This window comes from Eumetopias jubatus, unplaced genomic scaffold (genome assembly GCF_037043125.1).
Source record: "Eumetopias jubatus isolate StellerSeaLion01/CBP00866 unplaced genomic scaffold, mEumJub1_p1.0 scaffold_7, whole genome shotgun sequence".
Classification (NCBI taxonomy): domain Eukaryota; kingdom Metazoa; phylum Chordata; class Mammalia; order Carnivora; family Otariidae; genus Eumetopias; species Eumetopias jubatus.
In genome coordinates, this window is record NW_028274813.1 from 115,251,728 (window position 1) to 115,265,213 (window position 13,486).

The 13,486-nt window shown below is 54.7% G+C and overlaps 1 protein-coding gene across 4 annotated transcripts in view; it reads right to left on the minus strand.

The window, feature by feature from the left end:
• Nucleotides 1-11,408, minus strand: part of PSTPIP1 (proline-serine-threonine phosphatase interacting protein 1) — a 44,423-nt gene extending 33,015 nt beyond the window's left edge. For 2 of the 4 annotated variants that reach the window (XM_028092658.2, XM_028092657.2), the window contains exon 1: nt 10,923-11,408. In XM_028092658.2, the coding sequence (XP_027948459.1) occupies nt 10,923-10,958 (36 nt within the window). In that variant the 5' untranslated portion in view covers nt 10,959-11,408. The remainder of the gene's footprint in view (nt 1-10,922) is intronic. The other 2 variants (XM_028092656.2, XM_028092655.2) reach the window with 1 other exon arrangement.
• Nucleotides 11,409-13,486: the final 2,078 nt, after the last annotated feature.

Here is a 13,486-nt window from a genome sequence, read left to right on the forward strand (position 1 = left end):
CAGGGGCAGGTGGGTGAAGAGAGGGTCCCAAGCCCAGGTGCTTGAGAAATTGCTGAGGCCTGCAGGCCTTTGTGGGACCATCAGGAGCAGAGGGAGTGTCTGTGGTTGGTGTCCCCAGAGGCCCTAAGCCAGGACTCGCGGGGGTAGAGGGAGCGAGGCCAACTCCAGATCAGCACAAGCAAGGGCTTCCCAAGACCAACCCAGGTGGCCCCAGATATGGCTGCACGGGGCCAGCTGCCTCAGCAGGTGGAGAGCGCCCCTCACAGGTCAGGGATTCCGCAGGGACTGTGAGCTGACCCAAGGATTGGAGGGGTCCATGCATAAGCAGATAACTGTGGGGTGATTTGCAACTTTTCTAAGATGGCTCAGGGTAGGTTCTAGAGGGAGAGAGCCAAGAAGGCAAAGACTGGGCTTTTCTTTTTAAAGAAAAAAAGCACATTGAATGCAGTTCGATGCGTGAATCTGGGTTCAGCTGGGCTGATAGGAGCTTGAGATTAGAAATGAGTTTCCAGAGGATTCCATCTCTCCACTGAGCCCCAGCCTCCCCGGGGCCTTCAGGGCCCCCCCACCCAAGCAGTCAAGCAGCAGAGCAGCCTGGCTGGCTGGGCCCCTGAGATGGCCAGGCCCCTCCACCTACGGCCAGCGGTCGCCCTGAGCCTTCCAGGGACCTGTCAAAGCCCTGGGAACTCTCAGAGCCTCCCAGGAATCCCCCATCACCAGGTGTGGGGGGCAACGCTGGCACCAGAAGAGGACCTACTGGGAGGGGGCGCTATTGTTGGAGGAAAGCAAGGATGAGGGAGGTTATGTAACTTGTCCAGGCCCAATCAGCAATTGTGTGGGTGGGCCTGCCTTTCAACCACAATCAGTCTGGTTTGAAAGTTTTGCTCTTTTAGATAGAGCTCCTCGGATTAGCAGGAAAGAAAGGTCTCCTATTGCACCCTCCTCCCCCAGGCTGTGAAACCCTGCCCACTTCCCCTGCACTCTCTCTAGTCTTAAAGGCCCAGCTCAACCCCGATGCCCCCTTCTTCCTCCTGCTTTATGAAACCAAAATGTGTAGAAAAAGTAGAGCAGGGAAGGAACAGGGAGTGAACACCAGTCCAGGCAGAGGCCTGCAGGTGGGAATGAGCCCCTGAGGTTCAGGAGACCCCTCGGAGTGGTCCTGGTGAGACCTCAGGGGTGCTGGAGCAGGTGTCTGAAGAGGTCGCCCGAGGCTGGCCACAGGAGAGCCTCAGGAGAGCCTCAGGAGCAGGTGTGGGGCCTTCCCAGGAGGTCAAGGGAACCAGGGTTCCCTTTCAGGTTCCAAGTTCAGGGAAAGGGAGCTGGGTGGGGTGCAGTATTTAGAGGCCAGGGCTCTAAATAGTTTGTTACCTCTAATCCTCAGAACCCCCTGGAATGTCAGGACTGTGCCATAATTACTGCCCCACGTTACAGATGAGCACCTGAGACTCAGCAAGGTGCATGACCTGCTCGGGTCACATGGTTCCTCTCCACCACCCCCACCAAGCTGATCTGGCAGCAGGGTCTCCCTTGATCTAGCCCTGGGTAGAACAGGAAGCAGACGCCAGTGGGAAAGGGTGGGTGAGGGAAGCAGTGGGAGGCGGAGGAAAGGAGGGAGCGGAGCCACCCCGGATCCTCAGCCCTGGAGGAGACTAACCCCTTGACCAAGGACAGGCACTGTCCAGCCCCTGCCTGTGGCCGGCCATACGGGGCTCCTTGCCACACAGTCTTCAGCTTGTGGGTGACCAGACAGAGACTAGAGGCTGGCACCAAAGGTCCACCTACTGTCCCTGCACATCCTGTTCCCCAAGTGTCACCGCTCCCACACTGCCTACACCTGCCAGGGGAGGGCCCCACGGAATGCCACCCCAGCAGGAAGTCCAGGTAGCAGAATGTGGCAAGAGCTCAGGCATTGGTTTCTAGTCCTGGCCAGTTGCATGGGCACAGTCAGTGCAACCGTGGGCGAGTCACTTAACCTCCCGAGCAAGAGTCCCTCCTCTGTAAAATGAATGTGAACCTATGGCCCACCGCTGGGCTCTGAGGACTAAATGGACTTGTACATGGAGGAGCCCAGCAACGGGCACCTGACACTGAATGAGTTCCTGGAAAATGGTGCTCACTGTGATGAGTACGTATTAAGTCAAAGCAAGGAAATAAAAAAGGAGAGCTAGGTTTGAATCTGGGCTGTAACTCTTATTTGGACTGGTTGCTTCCAATCCCTCAGACTCAATTTTTTTTGAATTTGTAAAATGGGAAGAACAATTGGACCATGTGCCCTCACAGGACTGACGTGGGGCGTCTTTCTTTGTGGCTGTGAACTGCTCCTCCCTTGGGCTTGAGACTTGCTCAAGAGACAGAGATGGAGCCCTGGAGCTGCAGAGATGCCCCATTCCCATTGCCACACCCTTTCCTGAAAGCAGGGACAGACCCTTGCTGCCTCTGGAGAAAGCCCTTTGGCCTCCTCTGCCGGCCTTGGCAGGTTCCGGGTCTCAGAGCTGACCCTGGGCTCTGGGTGCAAGCTGGGCCCCTGCACTTGCAGGGGGTCTGCACATGGGGCCCCTTGCCCCTACGAGGCCATTAACGTGCATGTTGCCACATGTCTATCTTCTAACCACAAACATCCATTTAATACAGACAAGGGGCCAGAGGCTCAGAGAATGGAGGGACTCACCAGGGCCACACTGTGAATGAAGTAGAATCGAAGCCAGACACAAAAGAACAAATATTGTAGGATTCCACTTCTATGAGGTTGCTAGCATAGGCAGATTCATGGAAAGTAGAATAGAAGTAGGAGATGAGAGGAGGGAGGTGAGGAGTTAGTGTTTAATGGGTACGGAGTTTCTGCTATAGGGATGACAAAAAGTTCTGGAAATAGTAGCGATGGTTGTGCGACATTGGGAATGTACTTAATGCCGCTGAATCACGCATTTCAAAATGGTTAAAGTGGTAAGTTTTATGTTACGTTTATTTAACACAAGAAAAAGAGGTAATCGTACAAGATTATAAGGTTAAAAACAAACAAACACAAACCTCTACCCTCTACTCATTCCCAAGTGAGTCGAACGAGGTCTCATCAATGGGACGAGCCGCACTGCGCTCATTGTCGGCAGTGCGTCCAGCTTCACCATATGATGGGCACCAGTGCTTCCGCCGCACTGTGGACACACTCAAGAACCCCGGAAAATAGTGATGCCCAGCCTCCCACCCTGAAATTCAGATCTAACTGGCCTTGGATGTGCTCTGGGCATTGGGACCTTGGAGAACTACGGTTGCATAAGATTTGGCTCCCTGTTACATTTCCGATCTTATCTCCAAGTACCCCCACCTCGGTCCCTTGGTCCCAGCCACACAGACCTTCTTGTCCCTTGAACATATCAGGCACTCTCCTGCCTCAGCCCTCACCCCTCCTTTCCTCCCCAGTAGGGCTCAGCTTCTGTTTTCCCATTTCTGCTGCTGGGAAGCCCTAAGCCCATCTGGCCGCCCCTTCCCTGTGCTGGCTGTAATCTCTGCAGTACCAGCTGGCTCTTCCTATTGCCCAATAGTGGGTACTGTCAACACCAGCGGAAGGGGCTGTCATTCGCCTACCTTCTCACCCATTGCTCAGGGCACCAGATCTTCGCAAACCACACACCTCCCGCTAACCCCCAGGGGCTCTCTGACCCAGGCCCGGGAAGGTAGCAGCCCAGCCTAGCCCAGTAACCCCAAAGTCCACCTCGGTGGCATCCCCAGACCCACACCCCCTCTATGAGTTTTCCCCACTGGCACACCTTTGCCCTTGCCATTCCTTCCCCTGGAGTCCATCTGCCCTCCTGCCGTCTCCCACTTCTGCGGGAATTGGAGTGCAAAGAGGGCCATTGAGAAGCGGATCTTGTTTTCCGCTAAGAATAAAATTGAAGGTGCGAGTGACTCTCTTGACCCAGGCCGCTGCGGCCAGTAAGTCCTCCAGGTGACCATTGCAGGCATCGAGCACAACCACAAACCTCACACAGCTGCAAAAAGGGAGTAAGAATATCACGTTCGTTCACAGGGCTATTGTTGGAATTAAATGCATCTTGTCACTTGAAGCCATGGGGATGACTCTCTGATGGCAGAATTTAATAGGCAATGGGAACAAAGTTGGGAAGGCATTCTGGGAATCGGAGGGTGCTCATATGCGGCTCACCCTGGAGGCGCACATGCAATCGTACATCTGGGTCCCTTCGAACCTGCTTCTGCTCTGCTAACTCCCTATGGTGAGCCATGGGAGGCGGTCCCCTTAGTACTGCCCTTAGCATCCCCATCTCCAAAGCCTTTGTCTTAGGTGAGCATCACTCTGTTGTCCTGCGGATGAGGACACTGAAGTTCAGAGAGGGGAAATGATTTTCCAAGGCCCGGCAAGTGAAGGTGGAGGTCGGGTGAGGCTTCAAGGAAGCATTTGGCTCCTGAGCCTGGAGGGAGACCCCGCTGGAGCAGGTCCAGGGCAAGGCCCCGGCGTGGGCAGCCCTTGGGGAACAGGGGGCCACTCTTGCTGGAAGCCCAGGCAGTTTCAGTTTCCACACCCTTCATTGTGTGGTTTATGGCATCAGCTAGACTCTGGGTGAGGAAGAAGGGCATCCCGCCCATGGCCTGCGGCCTCCAGGCTCCTTTGCATGAGAGGAACATCCGCCGCTGGAGAGCGTGCAGAGAGCAGAAGAAAGTGTCTCTGCCACAACTTCAGGACGGTCAGGACCTTTCACAATCCGGCTGGGGCTTACCTCCCTACCGGGCGCCCTGCACACCCCTTTGGGCCAGAAAACTGCCTTCCAAACCCATTGTGCCCAACTTCCCCACTGGCACACCTTTGCCCTTGCCATTCCTTCCCCTGGAGTCCATCTGCCCTCCTGCCGTCTCCCAAATCCTTGCCTACCAACGAGCACAACCACAAACCTCACACAGCTGACCACCTTCCCAGCCCCTGGGCGACCATGTACCACAAAGTGTGCACAAAAGCGTGGAAGACATAAGGCTATCAAAACACACATGTCGCCTAAAAACATCTTAGGCTTGAAAACAAGAATTGCCTGGTTTTGTTTTTAAAGATTTTCCTTTTAAATGACACAAATAGGGGGCACTTGGGTGGCTCAGTTGGTTAAGCGTCTGACTCTTGATTTCGGCTCAGGTCATGATCTCACGGTCGTGAGATGGAGCCCCGTGTCTGCCTCCACACTGGGCGGGGAGCCTGCTTAAGATTCTTTCTCTCCCTCTCCCTCTGCCCTCCCCCCTCCCATGCTCATGCGCCTGTGCTCCCCAGCACTTTTTTTTCTCTCTCTCTCTCAAAAAAATAAAAAAAAATGACATACATAATCTGTGTTCACTTATGGAAAATTAAGGGAGAAATAGAAAAATAAGCTTACTTCCAAAGCCACAGAAATCAATGCTAACACGTAGGGGGCCCCCCCCCCCGTTTGTCCTACACGAATTATTACTCAAACAAGAATCAACTAGCCTATCTCTTTGATTTCAGGGGCAGAGTAAGTCGGCGGCCCACAGACCTGGTTGGGTGTCCCTGCCCTGCCCTGGACATGAGACCTTGGAGTAGGCCTGCCCATGCCTTCATTCAGGAGGTAGGAGGACATTGACAGAGAAAGAGTCTGTCCTCATTCCTTCAAAGGGCCACGGCCAGGGAGGCACGGAGGAGCCAGTTGGTAGCAGGAAGGCAGGACAGCTAGGGCCTCCCTCTCCCATCTCCTGCACTGTCTACGAACGAGCCCCTGTTGCTCGGGAAGACCCACTCCTCAGCCACAGGCCTCCTTGATCTTCAAGGCCATCGGGGCCTGCCCTGCTGCAAGTTCTCCCCCAAAGTCTGAACAGCTTCAGTTCCCAGCAGAGCCCCTCCAGTCCTGGCCCTCCCAGCCCCATCTAGGCCACTCTGGTCCCTCCTTCCTGCATCAAAAGCCTCCTGCCCAGCTAGAAACGTGGCCCCATTCTCTCACCCAGGAATGTCTCCTCTTCCAGGAATCCACCCAAGGAAATAATCCTCAAGTGAAAAATTCTGATACACAGGGATCTACCCATTGCCTCTCTGCCCAGAAGAACGAATAACTGGCAGCAGCAACCTAAACGTCCAACAATAGGGGATTGGATAAATGAATCATATGTCTACCAAACCCACAAGCTGGACTGTGTAGCCATTAACAATGGTGTTTTGAAACGAGGAAATCACACCCACACCCACACATGTTCAAAATGGAATTATGCTGAAAAGCAGAGGGAAAGGGTATCCACAACAATGTGAGTACACTTAACCCCACTGAACGGGATACTTAAACATTAGGATGGTGAATTTCATGTGAGGTATACTTTACCACAATTAGAAATCAATTTTAAAATGCAAGAAAAAGAAAGGGGAGAATACAACACTGTGTACACAATATGCTTGCACCTACGTAAAAATAATCTTAGGGAAGCACAGCAAAATATTACCAGTTGTCTTTGTGTGATGAGACGAAGGGTGCTTTTTTCCTGGTTTTCTCTATTTTCCTTTTAGGATCTTATACTTAGATTAGAAGGTATATACATAGCTTAAAGTGCTCAGAACAGAATCGGTGCCCAGGGAACATGAGCCTCTCCTGATTTTCTGTGAGGCCCCAGGGCCATGATTGGCAGCTACTGGGGTAGAGGACCCAAAGTGGGGCCTCTCTCCTAAATGGGGAACCTCGGAGTCTCAGAACTGGGACGGGAAGGGGCAAAAGCAGCGGAGCCGGCACATGGGGGAGAGGTGAGCCCATCCTTAGCCCCCTGGGTGTCCCTGGTGAGTGATCCCCCCACCCGGAAAGTGGCGTCTTCCTCTGTCCTCTGTGTGTTGGGGAGCTCAGCTCCTCCCAGCTGGCTGGTTTCCAGATGAGGCTGGAGCCTAGCCTCAAAGGGGAGCGATGTGGCTACAAGTCAGAGGGAAAAATTTGGGCTTACTTCCTCCACCGCCTTGGTATTTCCTGCCCAAAGCAGGGGGTAGATGTCCCTGTAGTACGTGGCCCAGCCTCCTCAAGCCCTTACTTTGCCTTTAACAACCCCAAAAGTGATAGGATGTGGATCTCAATAAAACCTGGTCCAGAACTAGGTTTTCCCTCTTAAAACAACACCCAGTGGCTTCTTTGCACAGGTCTGGGAGGGAGTGGGAGGAGGGTGAGAAGGCACAGCTCCTAGCCCTGCCCCTCCCTGTGCCTTGCCGAGTTAGTAGGGAAGCTCCGTCTTCAGTGCCGGACAGTGACATCCTTGAGGGCAAGACAGTCTCCTTCACCTGACTGGATGTGGGGGTGAGGCTAGGGGTCCAGCTGAGATCGCCTAGCAGAGAATACTGCCTGGCAAATATTTGTAGAATATAACTAAAGTGAAACGAAGGAGAAAATGGGTTCAGGAAGGGACCATGGAGGCATTCTTGTACATACATTTATTCCACAAACACTGAACACTGTGTTGAGGATGCAGACCGCTGTTTTCTGCAACAGGGTTTGGCTGCCTACTGGCAGCAGAGCCACTGGCAAGGCGAGATTGGGAGGGGGGTGGGACAGGACCCTACCCTGGGCTTCTGTGCCCCTCTGATTCACTGCTGAGGCAGGTTTTACGAGATCTAAAGCCCTCTCAGCTCAGGTACCTGGTATTCTCACCCCCAGCTTTGTCTCACTGACTGTCCCCGCTCTGAGGCCCAGCCACTAACTTCCTGCAAAGCTGCAATGCTCTCGACCATCTGTATAACAGAAATCAAATTATCCCTCCCCTGTGGCTAGTCCACCCCTGCCTCACTCCACAGTGGCCTGCATCTCAATGTTTTGCCACAGGAAAATGCAGGCTATAAATAAATACCAGGTGGCCACGTGGATGAAATGACAAATACAGGCCTACCAAGGGACAGAAGTAGCCAGTTCCCATGCTGAGTGTTCCCACCACCTCTGAGCCATTATGTCTGCTTTTTAGAGTTTTTTGGTCTCCTCCCTGCTATCAGGCTACCAGCTCCCTGTGAAACAGTTCAGGCCCACCAATATTTATCAGTCACCAACGTATGTCAGGTTCCACGTAGACCCCTACTAAAGGCTGCATCTATAAATTAAAAGACCACATGACTAAGCTTGTTAAAATTGTGGGTAAACTTAGAGTTCATGGGCCCTAACTGAAAAATGATGGGGCAGCTCATATGAGTAAAGTATATGAGCTTTAACATAAGCTCTTAGTGCCTCAGAAACCACTTTTGTTTCCCTCTCTCACTGTGAACCCCAGGAATAGGGCTAGCTTTCACCTGCGCTTGGGAGGGTTGAGTGTTATGGTATTAGACGTGATCCTTCTAGCTCATGGGCCCCCTTCCACTACGTAAGACTATTCATTTTCCCAAACTGTGAGGCTACGGGGTTTAATGCCTTGTGCTATGGTGGGGGGTGGGCAGGGGGAGGGGCAGGCTGGGCTCTGTCCCTCCTACACAGCAGTTAGATCACTGTGTCTTTTGTGTTATAGATTTGTCTATAAATTGAGCTTCCAAACACTTCTATCAGCCTCATCTATTCTTCTTACTTCTCTGGGAGGTAGGAAGGACAGAAATTTCCCCTCCATTTTGCTGATGTGGCCCAAAGATCCAGTGACCTGCTGTGCTGATAGAGGGTGTTAAAGCACCTTGGGTGAGAGCCTGGACACTGGAGCTAGGCTGTCAGGGTTTAATCCCCACTGGGTGACCTTGGGCAAGCTACTTAAGTTCTCTGTGCCTCAACTACCTCCTCTGAATAATAGGGATGATCTCATCTACCTCATCAGTTTAAATGAATGAATAGATAAACAGTCCTGAGAACAGTGCCTGACTCATCTTTAGTACTCAGTGTTAGCTGTCCTCATGGGCTGGGCTGGGCTGAGCATCAGAGGGGTTCGAATTCAGAGCCCTGGGGGCAGTGATGCTGACAGTGACCTTCTGGGGCATTGCCCAGGCTCAGGGTGAGAGGCTCCCACTGGCCACTTCTCTCCCCATCTGTCTCTGGCCGCCCCTAGGCTAGATCCTCACTACAGCCCAGGGAGCCAGCAGGGGAGGGGAGGAGGCACCTGGAGCTCATGAAGCCTGCAGTGGCTCAGAGGTGGGACAAGCCCAGAGCATGGCTGCATGTCCCTTAGAAAGCTGCCACAGGTGGGCTCCTTTCTTCCTGCTGCTGCCTTCCCTGCCACACCCTGCCCCCCCCCGTACCATCCCCCACTGCCCAGATCCTGCCATGGGGGCTGCTCCTTGCCAGAGCTCTGCCCTCGGGAAGGTGGGGCCAGGGGCCCTGGGCTGGGACAGATGTCCTAAAACGGTCTGCCCTGGGCTACTGAGCACCCTGGATTCCCAGGCCCTACCTCTTTCCCCCACTTCTTTTTTTTTTAAAGATTTTATTTATTTATTTATTTGACAGAGAGAGCAAGAGAGCAGAAGCAGAGGGAGCAGTAGAAGGAGAGGGAGAAGCAGGCTTCCCGCTGAGCAAGGAGCCCGATGCGGGGCTCGATCCCAGGGCCCTGGGATCATGACCTGAGCCGAAGGCAGACGCTTAACCATCTGAGCCACCCAGGTGCCCCTCCCCCACTTCTCACTCTCAGTCAGAGCTGAGGTGATGACTCACTGCCCCATCCCCCCCACTGCAACCACCGCCCCTTTGTGAGGGCCCAGCTGCCAGCCTGGTGCTTGGGTTGGGCTGAGTCAGGTCTGCCTCCATTGGCATCTCTGACCTGAGCCCACCTCTTCTTTGTAGAGACGGGGAAATGGAGGCCCAGAGAGGAACAGGGTACCCTCCCCAGATGGCCCTCTGACCACTGTGTGGTCAGGGCAAGCGGGAAGCAGGCCATTTGCATGCTGGCCACAGGCCCCAAGCAGAGCACGGCCCGGAAGGGAAGGAAGGCTTGGCTCATTAGCTCTCATCCTTCTGGCCGCAGGCCCCAGGAAAGGGCCCAGGGAGGGCCAGGCTGCTGGCTGAGGCTGAGCTGGCTGAGTGAAGGGCCAGGGAGTCCTCTGCGGGGCTGGGGGGGGAGGGGCGGGACACCCTCAGGACAGCCTCATTCCCCAGCTCTAACCAGAGAGGTCTCAGCTTTTTCCCCACAAGCCACTGGGGACAGCCAGAGCTTGAGACACAGGGAAAGGCAGAGGCACAGTTGTAAGAAAAGCTGAGCGGATCTGGGGTCCAAATGGGCTTGCAGGCTGTGTGTGGCCCACGCCAGGCCATTTCACCTTCCGAGCCTGTTGGGTGCCCCTATTTCATGGGGGACAAGGACTTGAAGTACACCTGCACTGAACTGAAGAAAGGAAGCAAAGAATTGCCCCGCTTGCTGCCTCCTCAGAGGACCCTGAATGTCTGTGCGCAAGAGAGGTTGTGTGAGGGGAAAAGAATTGTCATTTGGTGTGCCAGCAAGGTGCTGGGGACTTGATTACATTAGACGGCCTTTTTAAAGTCTCCCATTCGGTTGAGATGCTTATTAGTATTGATCTGGACTGTAGAGCTGGGGAAAGTGAGGCTCAGAGAGGTCAAACAGCTTGCCCAGTCTCTAAGTAGAGGAGGCAAGACCCAAATTCAAGTCTGTCTGGTCCCCAAACCCTTGACCCCCCCCTTCACCTCACATGGCCTTCTCAAGCTCTCACCCACGTATTAGATTCTCCTACAAAGACCCTGCAGTGGGGGGAGGGTCCCCCAGAGAAGTCAGGCCTGGGAGTAGAGAGGATATCCCTTGCCCACCGTAGTGAGGTTTGCAGAGAAGTCAGTACCCCAGACCAAGGACCCCCTTCTTCTCCCAACTCAGAAGGGACAGAAGCACAGGTTATGCCCCATAATTAAGGCCAAATATCAACTGCTATTTTCATGAGAAAACCTCCCTCCTGGAGCCGCATCCCCATTGACTGCCACGGGAAAATTTCAGCCCAGCTGGCCCTCCCAGAGCCCGTTCTGCTTGTTCAGTGCCCCACCGTCTTCACTCACCCAAAAGGCATCTCTGAACTGAAGCTGGGGCAGCATCCTCAGGCGAATGCGATGGCAAAGCTTGCTCTACTGCCACAGGCAGGGCTGAACAAGGGCCAGGAGCCAGGCGCACCGTCCCAGGCCTGACAGTGCTGGCCCAGGCCCCCCCTCCCCGGCCGGCGCCGTCTGCAGCGCCTCAGAAGGCGGCTGCAAGCCAAAGAGGAGCTGCCGGAGGGAGGAAAAGGGCTCAACCTGTTTTGTTTGGGGCTAGAATCAGCAGCAAAATGAGGAAGGAGCAGTGGCCTTCCAGTGATGGGAGGGCGGGCCCTGGTGTCCAGCCGGCCCCTCGCCAGCCCTGTGCTGATGGAGACACAGGCAGGCTGCAGCACTGAGAGCACGGATACCAGCCCGGGGTGGGAGGCTGCAGCCAGCGGGAGAGGCAGGCTGGTGCACAGGCCAAGCGGGAAGGCAGCCTGGGGCCTGCGCAGGAAGGTTTGTGCAAGTTCCCCCGGGGCAGGCACCAGGGCCCTCGCCCACAGGAAGTGGAGTCGCAGGGCTCCCTTGTGCAGCCCTGCCTGACACCCGCCACCCTGCTGCCCGCCTCCACTTGTCCCCTTCCAAAGCCCTCGCTGGGCCACGCCCAGAGACCAGAAACTTCGGGAACCTGAAGCGCACTGAAGGTGTGGGCAAGGACAGGGCAGGAACCCGAGGGCTGTTGCCCACCACCCCGGCCCCATGCCGAGCCGGGCGCAGAGCGGCTAGACTCTCCAACCCGCCCCCCCCACCAGCAAACCATACTTGAGGGGCTCACCCAGGCCCAGGACATCGCTATCATTCATCAAACCCTGGCTGCCTGGGGCCCCAATCCACAGCCCACCCTCAAGGAGCTCACTGTCTGGGGGCAGACAGCTGTGTGTTGGGGGGTGTGGGAGATAGAGATGGGGTGAGCAGGTAACTAGCCAAGGGAGAAGAGCCTGAAATCTCATAGGCACTGGCTCCTAAGTCTCCAGATTACACACTCTCCGGGGCAGGAAGCCCCCCCGGGGAGATGGAGGCTTCAGGCTGAAAGACTATGCTTCAACTGAAAGACAGGATTACAAAGGCAATGTGGGAGTCTGAAAACCCGGGTTGAGGTACCCATTTTTGTTTTGTCTGGCCCCTGCCCTTTAGTGGTTGAGTGCGTTGTTAATCCACCCTCCAAGTCTCTGAGCTTCAGTTTCCCTATCAGCCACCCCCACCCCCATCTTTAGAAAGGAGACAATGTTGAGAATGTTACCGGGATTTTCGGTTTGGTTGGGCAGGTGCTGGGGACACCGACCTTGGAAAGAGCCCTGGGCTGCCGCCCCAAACACAGACCCAAGGAGCCAGGGCCTGACCACTCAGCAGAATATGCCTTCAGGGGGGCCTGGCCCAGGCTGGGTAGGTAAGAAGGGATGAGTCAGCCTTGTCCACAAATCACCACCCTTACCAATGCCTCCTTTACCACCGACTGTGGGTGATAAGACAGATGAAAGCTCGTGCGGAAGAAAGCTCAGTTCCCAAGTGCCAGTTATGTGTGCCCAGGGTTAGAGATGGGGCACACCCATACTTCTGAAATAGCCGCCCCAGAGAGAATCCTTCAGGGAGAACTGCAGAGCAGTGGGGCTGCCCCTGGTAGACCCCGACCTCCCGAACCCTTAGGTTTAAGCCAATAAACATCTTCAGCGTTCAAGGCACCCACATTTTCTGTTGCTGGCAGCTGATGATGTAGTTAACGGTGTACATATCACCTTGAACCCTGAAGGCCAAATGCGGAGGCTGCACCTTATCCTACTGGTCTCTGATAGCACTGACTCAGCCTCCCTGGCCTCAATTTTTCCATCTATCAATTGGGGTGATGCCTCTAGTTCTGCAGGCAGACTAGAAACCTGCTTGTGATGGAAGGCTTCTACCCTCTCGTTGGCAGAAAACTTCACAGCCAGGCTCCTTACCCCATCACCCCCAACAAATTTCTGCTCCAAACAGGCCTTTTCCCTTTCCCCAAAGGTACCTTTCCAGTGCTACACTTTTCCCTCTGCTCTCCAGCCTCTCTCTTGGCATTCCTTCCTCGACCTTCCTTACCTGGGCAAATTCCCCCAGGGCCTACCTCAAGGACCCCGCACAGGCCTTCCTTTCCCAATTGCTCTGGTCTAGCCAGGATGGCCCCGGAAAGATTACCGTGCTGGTCGCAGGCCAGAGCAATCACGGAAGGAAGTGATGGGAGGCATCCAAAGAGGCGCCCAAGTTCTCAGCTGCAGAGGTCTTCCTCCTCCCCCACCCCAGCCCACTTTCCACAGCTCCCAAGGCCAGGCCGCCTGAACGGCCAACTCGGCTTTGGAGCCCTTGCCGAGTGCAGGGGGCACCATGAAGCTTTCTACATAGCCCACCTCATTTAGTCCTCACCCCACCATTGCCTCCACTTCCCAGGGGAGCAAACTAGGGAGTAGAGTTTATGTGACTCACCCAAAACCTCACAGCCCGTGAACAGAATACTGGGCTTCAGATTCAACTCCGTCTGATGCCAAAGCCCATGCACTTGACCTCCATGGGTGTCTTTTACTAACAGC